The 22841-nt window shown below is 37.6% G+C and overlaps 1 protein-coding gene across 1 annotated transcript in view; it reads right to left on the bottom strand.

The window, feature by feature from the left end:
- The window catches only part of LOC106648904 (disintegrin and metalloproteinase domain-containing protein 11), a 225584-nt gene extending 209578 nt beyond the window's left edge, over nucleotides 1–16006 (bottom strand). The window contains exon 1 of the mRNA XM_023460222.1: nucleotides 15829–16006. Coding sequence (XP_023315990.1) covers nucleotides 15829–15910 — 82 coding nt within the window. The 5' untranslated portion in view covers nucleotides 15911–16006. The remainder of the gene's footprint in view (nucleotides 1–15828) is intronic.
- Nucleotides 16007–22841: the final 6835 nt, after the last annotated feature.

The raw sequence follows: 22841 nt of genomic DNA, 5'->3' as shown, positions 1-22841 counted from the left end.
TTCCTGGAGATCTGTGGCATGCTATAATCATTATACAGGACTGTATGCTGTTAAGGTAGTTCCCTCAGAACCTGACCTACAAATTCGGGCATATGTCTAGAAAAAATCTGAAAAAACTTATACGCTTTCCTCGACAAATTCTAAGACTTTTTTGTTCTTTTTAAATTTTTCGTAGAGTTCATACTTATTGAGCAAGTAACATTTCTTAAAATATCTTCAATGTCTGATTTCCCATAAATATCAAACAGAAATTGAGATACAATATTGCTATTTATAGCGAGCTTTTTTTAACTGCCTTATTGGCGTTCTCTTTCAATTCTTTCAATGTAATTTTTTGCTCGGACATTTTGTGCTTCTTGTTACGATGTTTTTGTAAATTATCTTTGTCGTCTTCATCTCGTATTGTTTCAGCTCTTTGAGCGTTCTGGTGTTCTTTTTCTGTTTATTTCCTGGGGTATACTTGAAGTTGTCATTAGTTGACTGATTTGATTAGTACTTCAGATTTATCTGAGCAAATCTTTATTGGATTCTTTTACTGACAGCGAATGACCTTCGATGTGTGATAGGTCAGACTCTCCTATGATTTTTGTTGTTTCCTCATTATGATTTTCATCATGCGTCAAGTCGTGGTATTGATTGCAGTAAGCACTGCAAATCGACCATTTCCCTGCTTTTTTGGATAAAATTTTGGAAAAATGCCATTTTAACCATTGAGGAAACGCGTAAAAAAAATCTGGGAAATTATCTAAAGTGGTTGAGGCCTCCATATCAGTTCTATTGTTCAATGTGTGCTCAAAAACATTGATAACTTTTTTTTATATCTTGCTTTTTTCACATCTTTTGGCATACAAACTTTTTTATAACTCTAATCAAAATTCCACAAAACTCAGCCCATAAAGGATACTTTTCAAAAGATTTTGAGACCTATCAGGATCTTCTAACCCAAAAACTCTGATCTGAACCTTGTGCACAGTGCCAAAAAGCTAAAATAGCAAAAATGAACTTCGTTTAGATGCAAAGGCCTATTCTGCAATTTTTTTCACATTTTTTAGGGCTCAAAGATGTCAATTTTATGTAGAAAATGTAGATTGACATAAAACTGTGGTTTATATAAAAAAAATGGCAAGGAAGAGTGAATTGGTGTATGACTCTCCTCAAACAATAAAATGCAACTATCAAAAGTTTTAAATTTTTTCAAAGAATCTGCTTAAATTTTTTCAGAATTTTTGGGACCATCTACCACTCTTTTTAAGAAGTCCTAAAATCTATTAAAAAGGCGTCAAATTTGAGCCTCTTGAATTAAGTGATGGATGGTCCCAAAAATTATGAAAAAATTCAAGCAGATTCTTTGAAAAGTTTTAAAACTTTTGATCGTTGCATTTTTTCGTTTCAGTACTTCTATATCGATATAGAAAATAACATAGATTTATTTATAATGTGGAAAATCCTCTAAAAAATGGGCCCTAAGGGAGCTTCAGTATTGAGTACCAGAAGACCCCCAAAAAAGTTTGGTAAAGATCTGTGACCCGGACCTGAAACGCTCTCCTTGTTAGTCTCTGAGAGCTTAAGGGGACTTAGTCTCTGAAAGCCTACTTGGACTCGGTCTCGGAAAGCTGAGTTGGGCTTAGTCGCTAGCAGTTCGAGTGAACTAAGCCGCCGCCTCTACTATCGGTCATCGGCAGTTTCGCTGATCAAGTTTAGGGACAATAAACAAGGCCTCGTCTACTTCGTCATCGGGAGTTTGGCCGTCTACTATCAGCTTCCGCCGGAGTCGCCAGCGGTCCTTATCACCATTGTAACTCGCCCGTCGGAAGCCAATAATCTCAAGCTACTATAGCATAGCTCGTAAGGTATAAATTTCCATAAGATTAAAAAGTTCATGTCCCGCAACACACTAGTGTCTCTTTATTTCCAATTTACCTGCCTACCTTAAATAAGCCAATTGAGGGGGGAAACGTACCTTAAACCTACATTTGTAAAAAAATTTTTAGAAATAAGAAAAACAATTTTTTTTTTGGAATAAACAGAGAAAACTCTGTATTTTTCACTCTTTTTCAAAAGTTTTTTACTTTGGTAAATGTAAATTGAGGTCCCAGTCACCATAGAACCTTCCTCGATGAAGCAAGCCCACAGTCCTGACAGGTAGCCCGGTTCCCGCTAGAACCGATGGTTCAATCATGGTCATTGGGGTCTCATTTTGATCATTAGATGTGTAGTTACAAACGCAAGCCCTTTCAGATTTTTTAATTAGTTATACACAATTTGCCAGCCACAAATACACATTTATTCATTAATATATATGATAAAATGACAGATTATGCTACAATATAGCCTGAAAAAAGTGCTCATTTTTCCCAATACCTTTGAAAGTGCTTGCGTTTGTAGCCATTCTCATGTAGAACAATCCCTGAAAATTTCAGCTCATTTGCTCAAACGGTTCACATGGAAAGTTACGGCAACAAAGCAATTTTGAGATGAAACGTAACTGCCCAAGAGTTAAAAAAAAACAAAAATACACCAATTTATGTCATAATGATACTCTCATATCACTGAGGCTGCTTTAAACTTTTTGGACAATAAAAAACAGTAATTCAACTTGAATTTTCAACATATAAGACCCACAAGGCCAATGTTCAATTATCCCAGAGCGACACACAGCGCCAAATGCTACAATTTTATCACTACATTTTATAAGTTGTACTAAAATGTTAGTATACGCTAATATGGGTTTTATGTGGAAACTGGTAACTAAGTTGATTATGTCCAAATCAACTTTTCACACAAATGTACACAATCTCACATTAGAACTTGAACTCAGTCCTCCACCTATTCACTCACATTCATAAAACATTGGATCTATAGTTGGAAAAAAAATCACTCAAAATTGATCAATTATCACTAATCTTGTTTATCACATGCAACAATATACATGAATAATACACATGATACAGTCATACAAATGGGCTATTCCACAACAGGTGATGCAGGCCCAAAAAATGAAGTTGAAACTAACCATTTACTCTTCAAGAACACAATGAAAAATGAAAATTCTAAAGAGCACAACCCCCTAAGTCCAACCCTCATGGATCTACAGGGGCTCAAAGTTGGATTTCTATGTTTTGAGGATATTCTGCTTGTTACTCTGCTTTTTTGGGGTGCATATGAGAACATTTTTAAACCATGTTTTTTCATGTAAAATTTGATGTAGAATTCAAATCTGTACTCAGATGAGACATTCATTAACTCAAAACCCCTTAAAATTGAAAAAATAGTGTAAAAGACCATCAAAGTCAAAAAATAAATATGTTCATATACCTCAAATCAGCCCATATTGTAATATGTTCATCGATACATCAAAATACAACTTCTGATAAAGTTTGGTAACTGAGTCTCTATTACAGATCATTTTGTAGCTTGCAGAGAGCCGAAAAACATGGAAAATGAGGAAAAAACCATGTTTTTTGGGCCTTCGCAAGCTACAAAATGATCTGTAATAGAGACTCACAAGGAGAGCCTTTCATCTGCAGGTCACAGATCCTTATCAAACTTGTTTGGGGGTCTTCTTGTACATAATAATGAAGCCCCTATGGTTACTTTATTCCAATGGGCCCTGGAAACCATTATAAAGCACCATAAAGTATATATAATATAATATAATGTATAAAATACCACTTATTGGTATCAGGCCTTGTACGGTCAAGTTTAACTCTCTCAAAAATATTTGTACGTGAAATTTTATGCATTCTAAACACTTTTGCAAACAATAAACAATTGAACTCAATTGGTTTGCTGTGTAAGTTTTGAAGAGCATACCAATTTAAGCTAAAATTAACGTACCAAACAATAAATATTGATGTAAATTATATGAAAATGTTTTTATTTGTATAACTCACATATCCCTTCTCTTCACCTATTCCTGACACCCATCTGGAGTGAATTTACATATGTTTTGAGGGCCAGAAATAGGTGATAAAGAAAGAACAGTAAGTTTTATAAATGAAAATATTTTTACATGATTTAATATAAATATTAGTTGATAAATGCATAAATTTTAGCTTGAATGGGTTCGCTTTTTCAGACTTTTTCAGTAAACCGATTGAGTTAAATTGTTTATTGATTGAAAAGGTGTTTTGGACATTAAAAACTCAAACTATAAATACTTCTCAGTCAGTTAGACTTGACTGTGTAAACCTGATACCATTATACGCTAATATATGGTATTTTATACATTAGATTATATTATATACTTTATGGTGCTTTATAATGGTTTCCAGGGCCCATTGGAATAAAGGAACCATAGGAGGCTTCATTATTATGGACAAGAAGACCCCCAAACAAGTTTGGTAAGGATCTGTGACCCGCAGATATTACAATATGGGCTGATTTGAGGTATATGAACATATTTATTTTTTGACTTTGATGGTCTTTTACACTATTTTTTCAATTTTAAGGGGTTTTGAGTTTATGAATGTCTTATCTGAGTACAGATTTAAATTCTACATCAAATTTTACATAAAAAAACATGGTTTAAAATTTTTTCATATGCACCCCAAAAAAGCTCACCCCAAGAATATCCTCAAAACATGAAAATCCAACTTTGAGCCCCTGTAGATCCATGAGGGTTGGACCTAGGGGGCTGTGCTCTTCAGGATTTTCATTTTTTCGTTGTGTTCTTGAAGAGTAAATGGTAAGTTTTAACTTCATTTTTTGGGCTTGCAACACCTGTTGTGGAATAGCCCACATATACATAAAGTACAGTGACATACATATACACTGATGTATATATGTCAATTTACATATGTAATGCTGTATTTCTTGAATTTGAACTGCTGAAAAGGTCACATTTTCATAAAAAACTATTGAAATATCTTCATAGATTTATTATGAAACACTATGTCAAGATGCAAAGATATAACATCACTGTACATGTACTTTTTTCACTTTCAAAAAAATGTAATTTTTAGCCATTGGAAAATCAAGAAGCAGTCAGCAGACTGTTATTGATATTTGATCCGGGCTTGCGCACGAAACATAGAGAGACAGAAGATATGCCGAAAGCCACGTGCTGCGAGTGGTGGCGTTACTGTACACCTATAGCCATGTAAACAAACAAATTTCTGCTAGATGTACTCTAACCAAAGAATAAAACTCTGTATCAATAGATGGCGCTACCGACTTATGAAAGTCTCGAGATTCATGAAAGAATTGCAGCGATATACCTTTGAGTTGTTTCATTCATTTTTTCTAAATCATCTTAAAAGTAACGGTACTAAATAGGCTGTACATCACGATACAGTTAAAATTTTAAAATTTCGATCACGACACTGGAAAGCTGAGGAAAAATCCTATCAAAAAAGTTAATAAAAAAAATTTTTTTTTGGGGGAAAGGTACCTAAACCCCCCTTAATATCGGATGGACGAAGAACGCCCGATGTAACAGTAGTGATATTACCTCGCAGAGTGAAGTGTTTCACTAATTTATGGAAAAAGAAAGGACCAGCCTCGCTGGGCACAACCGCCTAACGGTTCTACACTCCACCGCTCACCGACCTGGGCTGCCGAGAACAAGCTCCATCAGAATCCGACTAAAACCACGGACATGATTCTCGGCAGTCTCGCTCACGTCTCTTCCATAGACAAAACTACTCTGCCCAAGATCACTCTGAATGGTACTAGCATCGCATACTCATCAAGCATCAAATGCACTATCAGTTCCACGCTGTTATGGACCAAGCATATCAATTCCCTCAGGTCAAAATGCCACTTTGCTCTGTACTTATTGCGCTTTTAAAGGCACGCGCTAAATCGTTAGCTAAGAGCGAGGCTCACAGTAGTCCTAGTTCTACCTCATCTTGATTACGCGACCGCTGTCTATAATGACATTTCGGCCTCGTCTGATCTTAAATTGCAGCGTCTTCAGAATGTGTGTGTTCGTTTTGTTTTTGCCTCTATACCAGCTCGTGAACACGTGACACCTTATCGCTTGGCTCTTGGCTGGCTATCGGTTAAAAGACGTCGCCAATACCTGCTCGTCCGGCTTGCACTCAACATTCTGTGGAGCGGTGTACCTAGCTCGCTTTAAAATCTTTTCAAGCTCTTTTCTGATTGCCAGGTTTTCTATTCATTGCGTCAGCAGGCGCCACTGCTGCGCTACAAAACTCCTCGCACATCATCGCTTCATAACTCATTTTTCATCACAGTCTCACGCATTATCATTCACTCCCATTTCGAATCAACCTCACGAACACATCGATTGATTATCGGGTGCTTCTCTACAACTACTTGTATTGTTTCGACAAGGCTGACTGAATTGCTCGCTGCCATTTCGAGAACATCACCCCGATTCTACCTCCACTAGTGAATGAGCTAGTTCTTTGGCTATAGACAGACAGAGAGAGATTTGATTTGATTTGAATAACTTTATTCGGCCGCAGGGCAAGCCCCATCTGGCCCAAGGAAAATTACAATGAAGCATGAAACTTATAACTAAGTATAAAAATGCATAATATTGTAGTATGTAGTACTATAAATGATGCACTAGAGCGTGATTATTTGAGACATAGTGTTACATAAAAAGTAGCGTGGTACAGCATAGAGTGTCATACGACGATGTGACATTGCACAAGCAACATATACAGTATTAAATAGCACAGTAGAGAATAAGATCTAGATTATCATTGAGCATCTCGCTCACTGGGCGAGCATAGGTGAATTTATGAACATTTGTTTCTTGATCAGTTGTTATGGTGAAGAAGTCCCATTGCATTTTAAAGTGCATTCAGGATTGTTGGCAGGAGCGCATTCAGTGGGCTGGATTACGTCATCTTGACCTAGGTTTCAATGCTCTGATGTCACACTCGTTCAATATAAGAATAGGTTTTGAACCATTCGTTTCGTGCATAAAAACTGTGAGATATCTTACGGTTGGCTGAGCATAATTCAGCTTTTGAACAGCATCATAGGCTTTATTCAGTAGACTGAAGATCTCGCTTGGCCATAAGTGGCGCAGTCTAATCATCTCATCACCCTTACCAAAAAGCTTACTAGTGCTTACTGAAGCCAGTTTGGATGCGTTCGTCATGCAATGGTCACGAGTGCTTGGAGAAGACAATTTGAAGACGAATGCTCTGGTATTTTCAGGAGTAGGTTTGCGTCTATGTTTAGGCCTCCATGGACGAGTGTTAACCAAGAATTCATTGTAGTTTTTAAGTCCCATGGCTTTGAAGACTTTATCGAGAGCTTCCTCGTCCGTCATTTCGATGTTTGTAGGAACTCCAGTGAGAAGGATCTCACACGGGTCCGACACATAAGAGTTAGCTGGTGTAGACACTGAACTCAGAGGGGTAGAGGCCGGTATAGAGCTCAAGGACTTCTTGACCATGACAATGTCAGCACGAATATCGGCTAATTCAGCTGCCTGGTCCTCCGAACGCAGCTCCTGAGCTGTTATTCTGCCTTCAAGCCGAGTTATCGATGATTCGATCGTCATAAGGTGCGTAGATAGCTTATCGAGCTTCGCGTCGAGGCGTTGGAGAAGTCAGCAAGCTGTGGTGGTAGTTCCTGCTGCAGCGAATTTCCTGTACTTGCCATTTTGAGCCAAATTGCAGATTAGAAGAAAAGAAGAATCCCAGGCGTAGCAGAAGTAAAACAGGTAGTCTCGCGTGGGCACAGAATAACAGCTATACGTGAAGGTAGCAGAACTCTAGGCTCCTCCATTCACCCTAACCTTAGCTCAGTACACAGGTGTCGCTCCGGTGGAATTTGCCATGTGGTGGAAAACTAACCTTGAATTGTTCAGCACGCAAAAGAAATTGTTATTTATTAACTGCAGGGTCAAAGATGCAACAATCCAATTGGTGCACTAGGAACCTTGCAATTTTTGGCATGCAAGAACTGAAAAACAAAAACGCTCGAAGGCAGGTCTACTGCAGTAAAGAGACTTAATAGCGGAGCACGAAAAAGTGTGCGTGTTGTTACATACCCAGAGAGAGAGAGAGAGAGATAACTTTATTCGGCCTTAGGGGGACCCTATCTGGCTCAAGTGCGTCAATGTGGCAATTACAATATAAAAATACAACAATATGCTATGATACAGCAGTAATTTAGAAATAGTATAATAATAGTTTAGCAGTAAGATAGCAATTACATAGCAATAGTGTAGCATTAATATATCACCAATAGAAGCAAAATCATTACTTCCAAGAAAGGCATAAGTGGCAAAATTATTCTAGACAGCAGTACAACATAAGAGTAATACTAGATGAATATGAATGTTTGGATGAGGCGAAGATGGTGCAAATGATTAGGTGTATATTAAGTAGGTTCTCTCTGAGTATGATTATAGAATAGGTATTACGTTATTGAAGGTATATGAATTTCAAGGTCATTTTCTGAAAGAATGGGAATGAGTGGAGAATTGGGTAGCTTGCGGATGAATACGGTGAGGTTAACGAACAAATGGTTTAGGATATCTTGACACCCGAGACACTGAAAGTGCTTTGGTGTACACCAAATGTACTGGCTTTGGCCAAATTGGCCGTAGAGAGAGATTACCTTCTCCATCCGTATTGAAGAGTGATTGGGTTCGAATATTCGACAACCTATGAGAGTGAGAGAGGATTGTATGGCGCACGACCGGTGAGGAGCACTGAAATACCAGAGAACGAGTATGACCACTATTTGGATTTTTGCGTTGATTTTGTGGGCTCCAGTTCCTTGTTCGCGTTATGTAGCGGATATGCTGTAGCAGTCTTATATTCGAGAGGGTTTTATCTGAATGGCCCTGTCGGTGAGGGTCGACTCAAGAGGCAAGCCTTACAGCAGGACCTCACAGTCGTCTGTAAGATGTTGAGGATGTTGAGGAGCAGGGGAACAATCAGCCGATTGGATGTTCTGAACTGTTTTGGTGACATGAAGAAGCTCCTGTCGAATGGCTGAGATGGATTCAGCGTTCCCCTTTAAGGCATTCTCCTGCTCGGTCAGACGCTCTTTCAACTTGCCTGTGGCCCTTGCTACGCCCTCCATCCGAGTCACAACTGCATCAATACAATCTCTAAGAGGTTTCATCCTATTCTTAAAACTATCCGATCAAAGCGCATGATAATTTGATCCATGAAAACATTCACCCACTCTGGTGTATTATTGCTTGAAGAGGTCATGATGATAACGATGATAATGGAAGGAAGCAAGGAGGAATTATAGATTGGTATTGAGGGATATTGAGAAGATTGGTAAAGGGTGAAGAACTATGGTGTGTATAGAGTGAAATCATTGTCAATGGGAAGAGAAAGATGTGTTGAGAAAGAATAGGCTATGCACATTGAGTAATGAGAGATGTAATGATACAGTATAAGCTCAAGTTAATATCCACCAAGTTCGATTCAAGTACACTGTCAGGAACACTCGCACAAGCACAGGTAATCAGCGTCACACAAGCAGACGATATCCCAAACCAATCGGTGAAAATCTGCGCCTCTTCGTTGAAATGGAGAGTTTTTTTGGCTCCTCGCTTGACTCTTCCTTCACCCTGAAGATTAGCCTAGCAAACAGATGCTGTGCGATGTTGAGCCGTCTCCGTGCAATCCCAGTGCAATCCCAGTGCAGAATATAAAAAGGGGTTTTAATGGAATGCAAGGGTAACGGATGGAACAGTGGTCCAGCTGTAGTTGACCCTTGCAAAATTAGCGTGCAAGAAACTGTAAGGAATATGCCCGTAGGCAGGCCGAGGCAGTACAAAAAAGCAGAAAACAGAGAAGCAGATAGAAGTTGTCGTACTTACACAGAGAGAGAGAGAGAGAGAGAGAAAGAAAGAGAGAGAGAGAGAGAAAGAGAGAGAGAGAGAGAGAAAGAGAGAGAGAAAGAGAGAGAGAAAGAAAGAGAAAGAGAGAGAGAGAGAGCCTTGTATGGTGTAACGGATATAATATCCGCTACTCTTTCTCTCCCGCTTATGAACCAAAGGCCCAAAGCATACAATATTATACTATACAATATTATATAACATACAATATTAATGCTGGTAGCATACAATATTAACGCTAATCATACCTAAAGTAGGTAAATTAGATCGAGGAAGATTCACCTGACAACTGTGTCGCTCTCCGCGCGACGAGCCGAGTGTGGCCGGCGTCGGCTGAGAGGGGGGAAGCGAGAGAGTTCGGAGTGGCCATCTAGTGCCGTTCTATTGTTGATGGAAGGAAAAAAGCAGATTGCCTATGCGAAAATTTTCCGAATTTTTAGTGACCGTGGATGCGAATTCGGAATCTCACTTCGTCAACAACCTCGTATTATGTCTGACTTTGAACTGTTCATCATATATGCAGCAGCAGAATTGGGAGGAAATGTTCGGCTATGCCCATTCCATCTCTGTCAATGCGTGTATCGCTTTTTTTGTGAAGTACGATTTTTTATTCTGTCTTTCTTTCTTTTTTATGAACTCACTTCTTACACTGCTAATTGTGCACTTTTACTGATACTTTCTCAGGTGCTTCAGAGTGACTACGAAGATCCCAATGATGACTCCGTACGCACAGCATCACGGACGATGTACATCTTGACATTTGTCCGCATGGATGACGTTGAAGAAGATTTTGATTTTTTCAAGGAACAAGAAAAATTGCCTCAAGTCTTTATGATCAAAGTTGTACCGTATTTTGAGGTTAGTCTTATTTTCTTAACTTGTTATCTCCTTTACTTAATTTTTTAAAATCAAATCATTGCAGAAAACAAATATCCGTTACGCCGTTACTATGGAATCATTAGTACAGTCCGTTACGCACTAGTACTATGGAATCATTATCAGGTTTGATGGTAAGAACTAATAACGCATCAGAAGGCTGGCTAAATCGGTTCCCGGTGATTGTGGGCAAGAAACACCTCAGCATTTATACTTTGCTCGCGGAGCTGCAACATGAGCAAAGTGACACCAAAACACTGCTGCGTCTAATTCAGTTGGGTCAAGCCGTTCACAAGAAGCCTGATGGTTACTTCACCGCAGTCAAAGATCGAATTATGAACATCTTGATGCGTTATGATGAATACGTGGAAGACGATTTTCAGCTAAAATATGTTAAGGACCTTGGTCATTACCTACAACTTTAATATCTTTGTTTTATTGCTCCTGTGGATATTTGATTTTTTGGGTCTACGATTTTTGGATTCGAGATTTTTTAGATATTTTGGACCTATTCATGCCGTTGGATCTTACGGTCTAGACCTTTTAGATTTTACCTTTTGTACCCCAATCGCGTTGAGATGTTACTCGAGCGGTGACCCAACACGAACTCCACTTATAATAATGAAATTGGTTCATACTAAACCGGATTGACCAAAAATATTTCTTTCCGAGCTTGGAAATCCCAATTATAATTATTTATCAATAATATTTTATTTTAATTGCATTGACTGTCAATGCCACTGTGATGTAAGCTCTTCATCAATACTGATCTTTTGGCTCTCAAAATTTTCGGAACAGTTCCTTCTAGTCCTTGAGTGGAGTTGAATTTAAAGTACTTAAAATTGATCAAAAAATAAGCATGCATTTTTTCAGAATTTTTTGGATGATTTTGGAAATTTTTATAAAATGGCCACATCCAAAAATATCCAAATTCATCCAAAAAATTCTGAAAAATTCACGCGTGTTTCTTTGATCAATTCTAAACTTTTTGTTCATAACATTTTTTTGTATAGTCCATTCTTACCGAGTAAAAACATCTCAAAGCATTATAACATGTGCCGTATCGTCTTTTAGCCGATAATCGTTGAATCATCTGTTTTGGTGGCTACCATCTTCAATCTGGATGAACCACCGCCGCTAATTTTTAGTATAGGCCTGTATGCCTCCAGGTCCAGAGTTTTATCCTCATCCGAAAGCGTAATCGTTGTGAAAAATACGATCATTTTCAAGACAAATGTTCGAAAAACCACGCTTTTTTGTTTAAACAAATGTATTTTTAAAAAGGGGTGCATATATCATAAATCTGACGCCAGATTTGAAAAGAACGATAAAAATCCCAAAAAGCTTATTGAAAGTATTCAATTGCTGTTGGTAGGCCCGAAATGCTTTCTGAGACGTGCGAGGTACTTTGGCATTAGCCCGTGCTCGCGCTGCGAAGGCTCCCATAAGCATATACTGATCATCTTACCGCAGATGGGGTTGAGCTATCACCAAGTGCACCGTGAGTTTTGGTAGTCCAATGCTGAAAATAAATGAGAAGGTCGGGAATTAACCACAAGAGGATGTAGTACTTTTGTATACGAATAATCTTTACTTTATTTACTCCTGAACTTTTAAGAATACCATACAATCATTACTACTACGACTTAATTGGTGTAAACACATCACTTCACAATACTACAATCACACCCCGTCCTCGTTTTTATTAGTGAACTTCCAAATTAACCACACGCACGTCCTCTCGTTGAGATGAACTAATTTCGAATTTGCTGTGTACACCATCAGACATCTCCACAAGAATAAGCACTTGAGCTGCACGTTGCCTGACCAACATATCCGAGGGTATATTTTCGTTTATATAAATCCCGTTTACGTATATCCATTAAACTTAGAATAAATTATCGACAAAATATCGAATTATGAATTCCACTCAATGAATGTTAATAGTATAATGAAATTAATAGTATAATGAAATTGAAATGAAAAATGTTAGTTTTAACGAAAAATCTCTGATTTCATACTCCTTGAATGCCTTTTTAATTCCCACGTGCAATATAATATCGATATTTTGAACAAGTTTTTTTTTTATGAATAAAGTTTACGTTTATCCTCCATTGAAATGAAGTAGTGGTTTCATTTTGGTAATTCCGTTTAATTTCATTTACAACGGATTTTTTCCTTCCTATAGAACAGAAAAAATGACTTTTGAACCAAATTTACTCGTGGAGTTTATTTCCCTTATTATGAATCTGATTGTATTCCACAGAAAAATTTCACCAACACTTCCAGCTTATTGTATATAAAACTTCCTTTCAGTTGATAAATAATAGTTTAATGATTGAGTCAAGAGTTTATTAGTCCCAGAATTCAAACACTTTGCCATTCTTTATACCGGTAAAGCGTAGGAATTCTAAAACAAATAAGACTCTACTTTAAATAAATCTTGTGATACAGATACACTTTTTTAAAACTGTTTTAGAAGTATCCTTTTTTCATGTAGACTTCTCATTGAAAGTATGTTCAAATTTCATTATAACCTGTAAATCTCAAAGCATTTTGTTATTTATCAACGTAGAACCAATAAATGGATTTTCCGTGATAATTGATATTTATATTAAATGTTTTAAATTTCTTTTGATTATCCTAACGCTTAGACGGATTTTATTTTGAATTTTATTATTTAATTACCTCTTTTATTCTTTCATTACCTACGTGATGCTGTTGTATAAAATCTTGGTTACATAACACGAAGCATAAAAATCTCTAAGGAATTGGATATAATTACTTGTAATTACTATTGTTAAATCAAGGGAATGAAGTAATTTATTATATTTTAAAGGACTTAAAAAAATTATGCAAACCAAGGTAATCCGAATGAAAAGTTCTAAAACCAACAACTTATCGGTTACGTCATGAGATACAAGTATAAAATAAGTTAATTTATTCTAGCTAGAAAGAATGAAGGATAGTATATAAATTGAAGGTAAATTAAAGGTGGCACTATTACACCTTATTTTGGGGACATTTGAATTATAAATGTATAAAGTTTGACTTACACATAGTATTTCTAAATTCAAGATGATATGCGTAGGCTTGATGAATTTTTAGCTACTTTTAAGAGTTCCCAGGTAAAAATGGTATGTTAGATCTGACTGCAGATCTGATATCAGATCTGGTTTAAGTTCTGGTGAACGCACATCAGATCTTATGCCAAATCTTATATCAGAATTCGCATACGATAATCGACATCAGATCTGATATCAGATCTGATATAATAATTAAGATTTGGCATAAGATCTGATGTGCGTTCACCAGAACTTATACCAGATCTGATATCAGATCTGCAGTCAATAAATTTTAATTAATGATTGAAAAAAAATTACGATATTTTCAGACCTTGTGATTTTCTGTAATGAAAATTTCGGTAACCATAAATGATTTTAGCGAGTTCAAAGGTAAGCGTGTAGAGAATTTTCTAACGTTAACGTAAAAAAGCGATCTTTGAATTCATTCAGACGCTCTGACTAAAATAATTAGCTACCAATTTTTGCTGAAATTCTGTTGAGGTGAGATTAATAAATTTTTGGTATTAAAAACGACATTATCTAACCTAAAACATTATGGTAAGTTCCCAACATCATCGTTTCTGACATCATACAGCTGCTGAATCTGCCTCTCGATTTTTTACGTACCAGTCGTTTTTTATGTTGGTAGTTTAAAACAATGCTAACTTAACTCAAGCTAAAATGCTACTTTTATCGTTAATCAATTTTTGCTTTTTTTAAAAAAACTGCTTGATTGAGACTTCGATATAAAAGTCATAAGTACAACATTATGGGCTTGAAAGTACTAGAATGAAACCATGATATTTTGCTTTATATGAAACATACACTATTGCTATAAAATATGATAATAAAACCCTCGTTTTATGCACGAAATGTTAAAAATTCGCATGCACCTAGTGTGTGGAAAATACCCTCGCTGCGATTGGGTGAAAACTACTTATGGGTGAGTCATCTTCTTAACGTAATATTACGTTATATCTGCATAACATACTATTTTATCTGTGGAGATGCATCAACGAACTTCAACAGAGTAGTTAATGCAGCTTTCAATTCAACTATTTATGCGAACTCATTTGCAAAATTTTACGTTATATTGTACAGGGTTTTATTTGTATTTGTCGAAAACTCAAAAGTACGTTTACATTATATTTTGAAATTTTCTAGATATCTCATATTCGATCTCTGGAACATGACAATCCTTGTAAGTGGCTTCTTTGCAAAACCATCTATGATCATGATGTATACAGAATTCTATGTTTATCAAAAATAAATTACATGATAAAAACCATTATTGAAGAAGCGTGCCTTTTACTAGCATTTGTTCAATCAACTTCTCTTAAACATGATTCATTATCAGAAATAGTTACATAGATTGTATCAGTAAATATGAAAGAAAGTATATTAAATGTATTCATTTCGACTTCATTGGATAAATATTATTTTTTTAAATATCTTTAATATTGCTGATTGGTTAATTCCGATCGTTGCACAGAAATTGGAACGATTTTATCGTACATAAAACACATTATATGAGATATACAGCTATCTAAAAAGTTTTGAATCATTACGATTGATTTGAATTATTTAGAATTGGATCTCAAAATTGTGGTCTTTCAATGTGTTAAAGTTTTTCAAGATCTAACTCACTTCAGATTTTTACATCTTACACTTATACAGAAAAAATATTGTCAGTTTAATGCTTGAAAACGCAAACTTTTACAATCTTCGTCCTACGAATTTTTTGTAAAGGCTGGAGTGAAAAATTGATATTTGGATTGATTAGTAAAAGCAGTGTACGATATTTCATAGAACAGAAAATATTTACTATAAAATATTCATAATCAGCTTCTAAATAATTTTTATTTTTACGATATTTATGAATCAATTATTTTCTTCGAAAATATTGTAAATTTTATGAATAAATACTGAAAATATAAAATACAATACATATTTTAATAATTCTATTTGGTCAATTATTTTATTTAATAAAGAGCTTTAAATAAGGAGTACATATTAAAATGTGTGGGCTAAAAGTATACGTAAAGAATTGAACGTAATTGAATACAAATAAAAAGTTTCCTATAAGTGTACCTCTTTTATCAGATGTTCCAGAGCAATCAACATGATGAAGAAAAATGATTAAAAACATCATTTTTATGTTTTTCCAAAACATTTTAGCACTGTACCATAATTGTTTCTTTCCATGTTACATGTTGGGAATGGTCTTCACTTGAATCTCATACTTAAATGTTATTTTTTTGAAAGAAAAGTTGCAATGGTCATTATTTCAATTTGTATTATATCCATATCACTTGTTCATTAATCATATGTTTTTAGATCACTATTTATAATTAGTACAGATCATTCTCTATCATTTTACTATGCAAGACGATCAAATTTAAAAAGTTGAGTTTCTTAATTAATAATTTAGATCGTTTCGAAATGTATACACACTTAATTATTAACAAATATTTTTAATGTGAATAGATTACAATTGTACAATTAACATAGTAAATAACATTTCTGCATATCTAAGTAACATCCACCTCTTATCGATTTTCACGCTGTTTCCCGTCATTCCTATAAAATCAATAATATGGGTTTTCTAGCTTTCCATGAAGTACAACTATCTTAAACGAACATACCATATTAGAAAATTCGAATTATTCAAATTAAATGCATCCCTAAAAAATTATATTTATATAACTTATCTAAACCTATTAAACAAACTTACCGACATTTTTTAATTCGAAAATTGACTTACATTTAACGATTAAAAATTTGAAATATAAGCACCAAATTGTTTTTGTTTTTGTTTTGTTAGAAAAAAAAAAAAATTATTTTGTTGAAAATTTTCAAAGCCACTTTAATTTGATATCATCATCTTATATTTGAAAAAATTTAAACAATTATTTTTCGCCACCCTACATAATTTTTCTGAATTTAATTTTGAATGCAGTCGTAGAGTATTATACAAATATCGTTTTCAAAGTCTACGTTATTTACATGTCTTAACATTTTACAAAGATTCAATAAATTTATGTATACTTTTCAACTGTTCATAGCCTTGCAGAAAAAAAATTTCTAATTAAAATCTGTAATAATAGTGTAAACTTGAATGAAAAGTGTCAAGGAATTAAAAAATGTAAAATAACAAATGATTCTGGACAATTTTTCCACATTTGTTTACTTTTTATTGTAGTTAATAATATTTTAATTATTGACGAGACCGAAAAACCTTACAACGAATTATAATGAATGAAGGTTGTTTTGATAAACTTTTTTTCTATTTACATGCAGATAAAATACATAACATTGTTGTGACTGTTATAAAGTATAAAAAAAGTGTAAGAAAACATAAGATGTCTAATATTTTGGACGCGTAATAACTTGGTATGTGGGGTAAATCCGTTACAAACGACCTAACGTCCGTCCGTCCGTATTTACGAGCAAGCACGATTAACGACGGTTGTTAGCTTCAGTATAGCGTCTGATTATTTCGCACATTGTGATTGCTGAGCGATTGACCGTGATAAGACTCTGCTAGCTTCCCTCTACGGCGGCTAATAGTTTTTTTTCATAGCGATTTTCATCGTGTTTTTTCGTGAGCACCGGCATAATATGCTGATTTGTTTATATCAACGATTTTAACAAAAAGTTGGACATCTCGACAATAAGCTCGACAAATTTTTGTGGTAACATGGTAATATTTTAAATTTATGTCATACTGTTACCTGGAGTGAAGTAAAATGTCACCTGAAAATATTAAACTTTCATGAGCTATGGTGCGGGTCTTCGGCGTAGTAGGATCTATGTACTGGATCGACTACTGTTTGAAAATTCGCACCAATTAAAAAGTAAAAGTATTTTCAATGAATCTTAAATGTGGCTACATTTACTAGTTCAAATCGAGTCTTCCAAAGCCTCTTCGTTGAATTTAATCTCTCGGTTAAATTACAAGTAATACAAAGATCTTGATATTTTTCAATCGTGCACAGCCCATGTACTGGGTAGTCTCGTACGAAAAAATTAGGTATCTACTAACCCAAGTTAAAATAGTAGGGTACTTATACCAGTGATTGACCGCTTTCGACCAGTAAAATGACCACTTTTGGATGTGCAATAAGTATTGTTTTTCCTTGTTAAATTATGATCGAACATGGAAAACAAGATGCATCGTTCACTAAAGAATTGAATAACGTACATATAAATATATTTTTAATTGTTTTTCATATGATATTTTCCAAAATGGTCATTCACTGGTACCCGGTCTTTGATTGGTCTGACTACCCTATGTAAGATCTGACTCCAAATCTGGCATCAGATCTGGTATAAGATCTGACAAATGTACCCCGGATCTGACATCCGATCTGATACCAGATCTTGTATTCGATAATCTACATCAGAACTTATAACAGATCTGACATAAGATCTAATGTCAGATCTGACGTGACTGTAATGCCTCTAATTAATTAAACAATAAGTTTATTAATAATTAAAATTTTATAATAAATCTTAATAATAAAAGTTGTTGAATCAATTTAAATTCACATTATCAGAAGCCTAAATATTGTAGGAATTTTTGATGTGAACCATCTATATTCGCGTTTGGTATCAGGGGTAAACCCGTAAAAACCGAGCGTCCGCCCGAGCGAGCGCAATTTTGGTAGTATAACTGCCTATACAGCGTCGGTTTGCGCTACGCGCTGTGATTGGCTGCCGCGCTAGCTACATAGAACTGCTTTCTGCTGCTGCCCACTGCCGAGACTCGACGCACATGTCTCTTTCTCTCTCGCTCTCGCACGCGCGTATGACTGTGTTTATGTATACAAAAACACGAAGCAATTGTAACAACATAAGCAACAGCAGTCGGCTTAGCTCACGGGATTGACTGCGTTGAGATATCTTTCTCTCCGTGGGGCCAGATAGGGTTATACCCAAAGGTCCCTAATAAAAAGTCAATCAATCAATCAATCAATCTCTCTTACTTATGCATATACGATAATACATAGAATACGTATGTGCTGTCTATGCGTATACGTCGCGAGACTGTACGCACTATCATGCATGTTTTAAAATCTGATATCGATCAATGCATGTATTTTTTTTTTAATGGAGCGATGGTCTCAGTTTATTAAATCAAATGTATTTCGGTACATTTTTTTTTTTTTGTTTCCGTTTTTACATATTTTATGTAGGCGGGTGGAGTTAGAAACAAACTGAGTTATAAAACATATAGGTGTTGTGTGGCCCATCCACTTCTCCTTCTGCCCCTGTTTAACCCCCGCGGAACCGCCGTTGGGCACTACTTCGCGGGGAGAGGCTGGGCTGATGCAGCAAGCTCATCACGTTTACGCTGATTGTTGTTGCGTCTTCTTCATTCCGCATCGTCCGGTCATCCTCTTCTGGCCATCTCTTCGGCCCTCAGACTTGTTATGACTGATTTGGCGAAGGTGGCTACCGCGAGCCAGTTTTTTTTGTCTGCTAGCATGAGCTGGACGACATTTTCCGGCCTGGCAACCTCTTGGAGCTGACGGTGGAGCTTTTCTCTTTCCTCCTCAAATCGAGTGCAGTGGAAGAACACGTGCTCTGCGTTTTCGACCGTGTTGGGACAGGCCGGGCAATCCGCGCTGGCGTTGCGGTCGTAGCGCTGGCTGTGATGTTTGAAGTAGCCATGGCCTGTCAGGAGCTGGGTGAGGTGATAGTCTACCTCTCCGTGTCTCCTGTCTATCCACAAACTGATGTTTGGGATCAGCCTGTGCGTCCATCGTCCTTTTGTCGAGCGATCCCATCGGCTCTGCCATCTTCTCAGTGTCTCCTGGCGTTCTTCAGCTCTCGCGTCCTCATGGCGGTGCTGATAGAGCTGGCTACGCTCGTCTGCTAGTAAGGCCAGCGGTGGTATGCTGGCAAAGACGTAGGTAGCATCGTACGAGAGGTGCGGGCGACCACTGATGACGCGTAGGCAGGCTCGCCGATGGATCGCTTCCGCCCGACGCATGCCGACTAGTGTTCCGGCACCGTGGCTCCAGATTGGGGCACCGTAGAGAAGGATTGAGTCGATGACGTTGACGTAGAGCCGCCTCCGGCTGCTCCATCAATGCATGTATGCGTACATGTCTATGAGTGTGTCTTCTTAAGGGAAGTCGACATTTTTAACATGTTATAGTGTAGCGAGTAGAGTGGTGAATGAAAAACGATGGTACTTTAATATAAACTGATTTATTTAAATATGTGAAAAAGAAAAATACAAATATGGGACGTAGGTCCTTGCTCGTAAGCGGAAATATAAGTGAGAGCATCACAGGCTCCGACGCAGTGCTGTACTCAGCCGCGATCGCTCTCCCCACCACACGCACACGACATACCATGCTAGTCGTAAGTTGGCGACAATGAAACTGCGAGAGCACACACACATGATACTACTTTTCGTATCTTAACACCCCCACTGCTTGAGTTTTTTCGATAGAGTCGTAACTTACAATTTTCATTTTATGCCGGAGGGTGCTAAACTGTTCGTATGGCAATGCTTTTGTGAAAATATCTGCGTATTGTTCGCGAGTATTTACATAGTTAGTCGATAGAATTTTATTTTGAACGCTTTCGCAGATAAAGTGAAAACGAACATCAATATGTTTTGACCTTCGATGAAATTCTTGGTCTTTGGTTAATTTGATTGTACTTTGATTGTCGATATTAAGCGTAGTCGGCCTAACACAACCATGCCCGAGATCATTCATTAGTTTACGTAGCCATATTATTTCTTTCGCTGCCTCCGCTGCGGCTATGAATTTTGCCTCGGTGGTACTGAGGCTTACAATTGATTGTCGTTTCGATGACCATGCAACACACCCATCACTCATCATGCAAACGTAACCGCTTGTCGATCTTCGCGTGTCAGTATCGGCGGCATAGTCGGCGTCCGAGAAACCAACGAGTTCGAGCGATACTGCGTTCTGGCAGATTAAGATGCCATAATCGCGCGTGCCTTTAAGATAGCGGAAAATTCGCTTCACGGCGGCCCAGTGCATGTCGCTGTGGCAGTCGAGGTATCTACTCACGACGCCTACAGCGTACGCGATGTCGGGACGCGATACTAGAGCTAAGAATAAAAGCGACCCAACAGCTTCGCGATACGGGACTTGGAGGTCGGCGGGACCGGTTGGCTTGGTTAATTTTGAACCTGGATCGGCAGGAGTTTTGACGGGGTTAGCATTTTCCATTCGAAACCTCTGTAACAGTTTATTGATGTAGAGTTCCTGTTTTACAAAAATACTGCCCTTGTTACGCATTATTTCCATACCTACAAAGTAGTTCAGATCGCTAGTAACTATAGGGAACTTATCTTCAAGCGCTTTTACAACTTTTGTCAATGTATTGACGTTCTCACAGAAAACAATTCCGTCGTCGACGTACAGCGCGAGATAAACTTTATTATTATCTAAGACGCCTGTGTAGACGCACTTGTCGGCGTTGCTGCGAGTAAATCCCAAATTCAAAACAAAGTCGTTGAACTTTTGGTTCCAGCAGCGTCCGGACTGCTTTAGGCCGTACAATGCCTTGTTCAGTTTTAAAGCTGAATTGGGTTTTACTGGAGCAAGTCCGTCTGGAATTTTCATATAAATTGTTTCTTCCAGTTTGCTATTTAAATAGGCGGAACTTACATCGAATTGCGTGCATTTGAGGTCGTCGCGGACCGCTATCGCAAGAAGTACGCGTATGGACTCGTATCTTACTACCGGTGAGAAGGTCTCTTGGTAGTCGATCCCAGCTTCTTGCGTGAAGCCCTGTGCGCAAAGGCGAGCTTTGTAGCGGGGAGGTTTGTCGCCGCTCTGGTTTTTTATTTTAAAAACCCATTTGTAGCCTACCAAGGTTCGATCGGCCGGCGCGTTCACAATATCCCATGTGTTATTATTTTCAAGCGCGCGCATCTCCTCATCGATCGCGTGTTTCCAAAGTTCGGCATCTGCACAAGTGAGAGCTTCTCGGTAGTTTTTCGGCTCATGATAAACTGTGACGTTTGCCTGATATCGCTCTGGCGCGCGCATAGTGTCTCGCGGACGTAAATTGCGGGCAGGCGAATCGGCGGCCTCTTGTGCTTCGTTTGCCAGAGACGGCAGATCTCGCGTTAAAGCTCCATCGCGCGCGTCAACAAAGTCTTCGAGGTCAGATTCATGTTTTGACTCTTCACGTGGCTCGATATTCTCGGGTTCATGTGGGTCGTCGTTTCGTGTGTCATCGTTACCGAACGAAATATCTATTGTTGACGTTTCTGTACAGCCGCGCGATTGCTCGTGGAATTTAACGTTTCTTGATACTACAACACGCCCGGTTTCCGAGTCAAATAAGCGATAATTTTTGGAGTCTTTTTCGTAACCGACAAAAATTAGTTTTTTGGATTTTTTATCCCATTTCTTTCGGAAAATGTCTGGGATGTGTGCGAATGCATCGCAACCGAAAATTCGAAAGTGTCCGACGTCGGGCTTTTTCTTGAACCACAGCTCGAACGGGGTAGCTGTATTAGATCGTGCTCCGAGCGTTCTGTTCAAAATGTAAACAGCCGTATTTACGGCTTCGGCCCACAAACGCGTTGGTAAATTCTTTGCTACGAGCATTGTTCGCGCGGACTCGACAATCGTGCGCATTTCGCGCTCAGCACGGCCATTTTGCTCCGGTGTATATGGAGCTGAGGTGAGTAGTTTAATACCACGTTTTTCAAGGAAGGTCGCGACATTTCGATTTGTGTACTCGGTACCGTTATCTGCGCGAAGAACCTTGGCATGACTTCCAAATTGATTTTTTAACAATTCGATATAATTTTGCAGTGCCTCGAATGTATCGCTTTTATGCTGCAAAAAGTACACTGTACGATACCCTGTGGCCTCGTCTTTGAAGAGAAGAAAAAACTTTGCACCTCCGACGGACGGAGTCTGCATTGGGCCGCAGAGGTCAGTGTGTATTACTTCGCCGGGCGTTTTACATACAATTTTTGCATTTTTAACGAACGAGTCTCTATGTTGCTTTCCGAGCGGGCATTTCTCGCAGAAGAATTCTATTTTATTTTGCACAGACAGTCCACGCACGGCATCAGCGTTGATCATTTTAAT

The sequence above is a fragment of the Trichogramma pretiosum genome, unplaced genomic scaffold (genome assembly GCF_000599845.2).
Source record: "Trichogramma pretiosum strain Unisexual culture from Peru unplaced genomic scaffold, Tpre_2.0 scaffold116, whole genome shotgun sequence".
NCBI lineage: Eukaryota > Metazoa > Arthropoda > Insecta > Hymenoptera > Trichogrammatidae > Trichogramma > Trichogramma pretiosum.
Note: the sequence above shows the minus strand (reverse complement) of the source record. Positions and strands in the feature narration are given on the sequence as shown.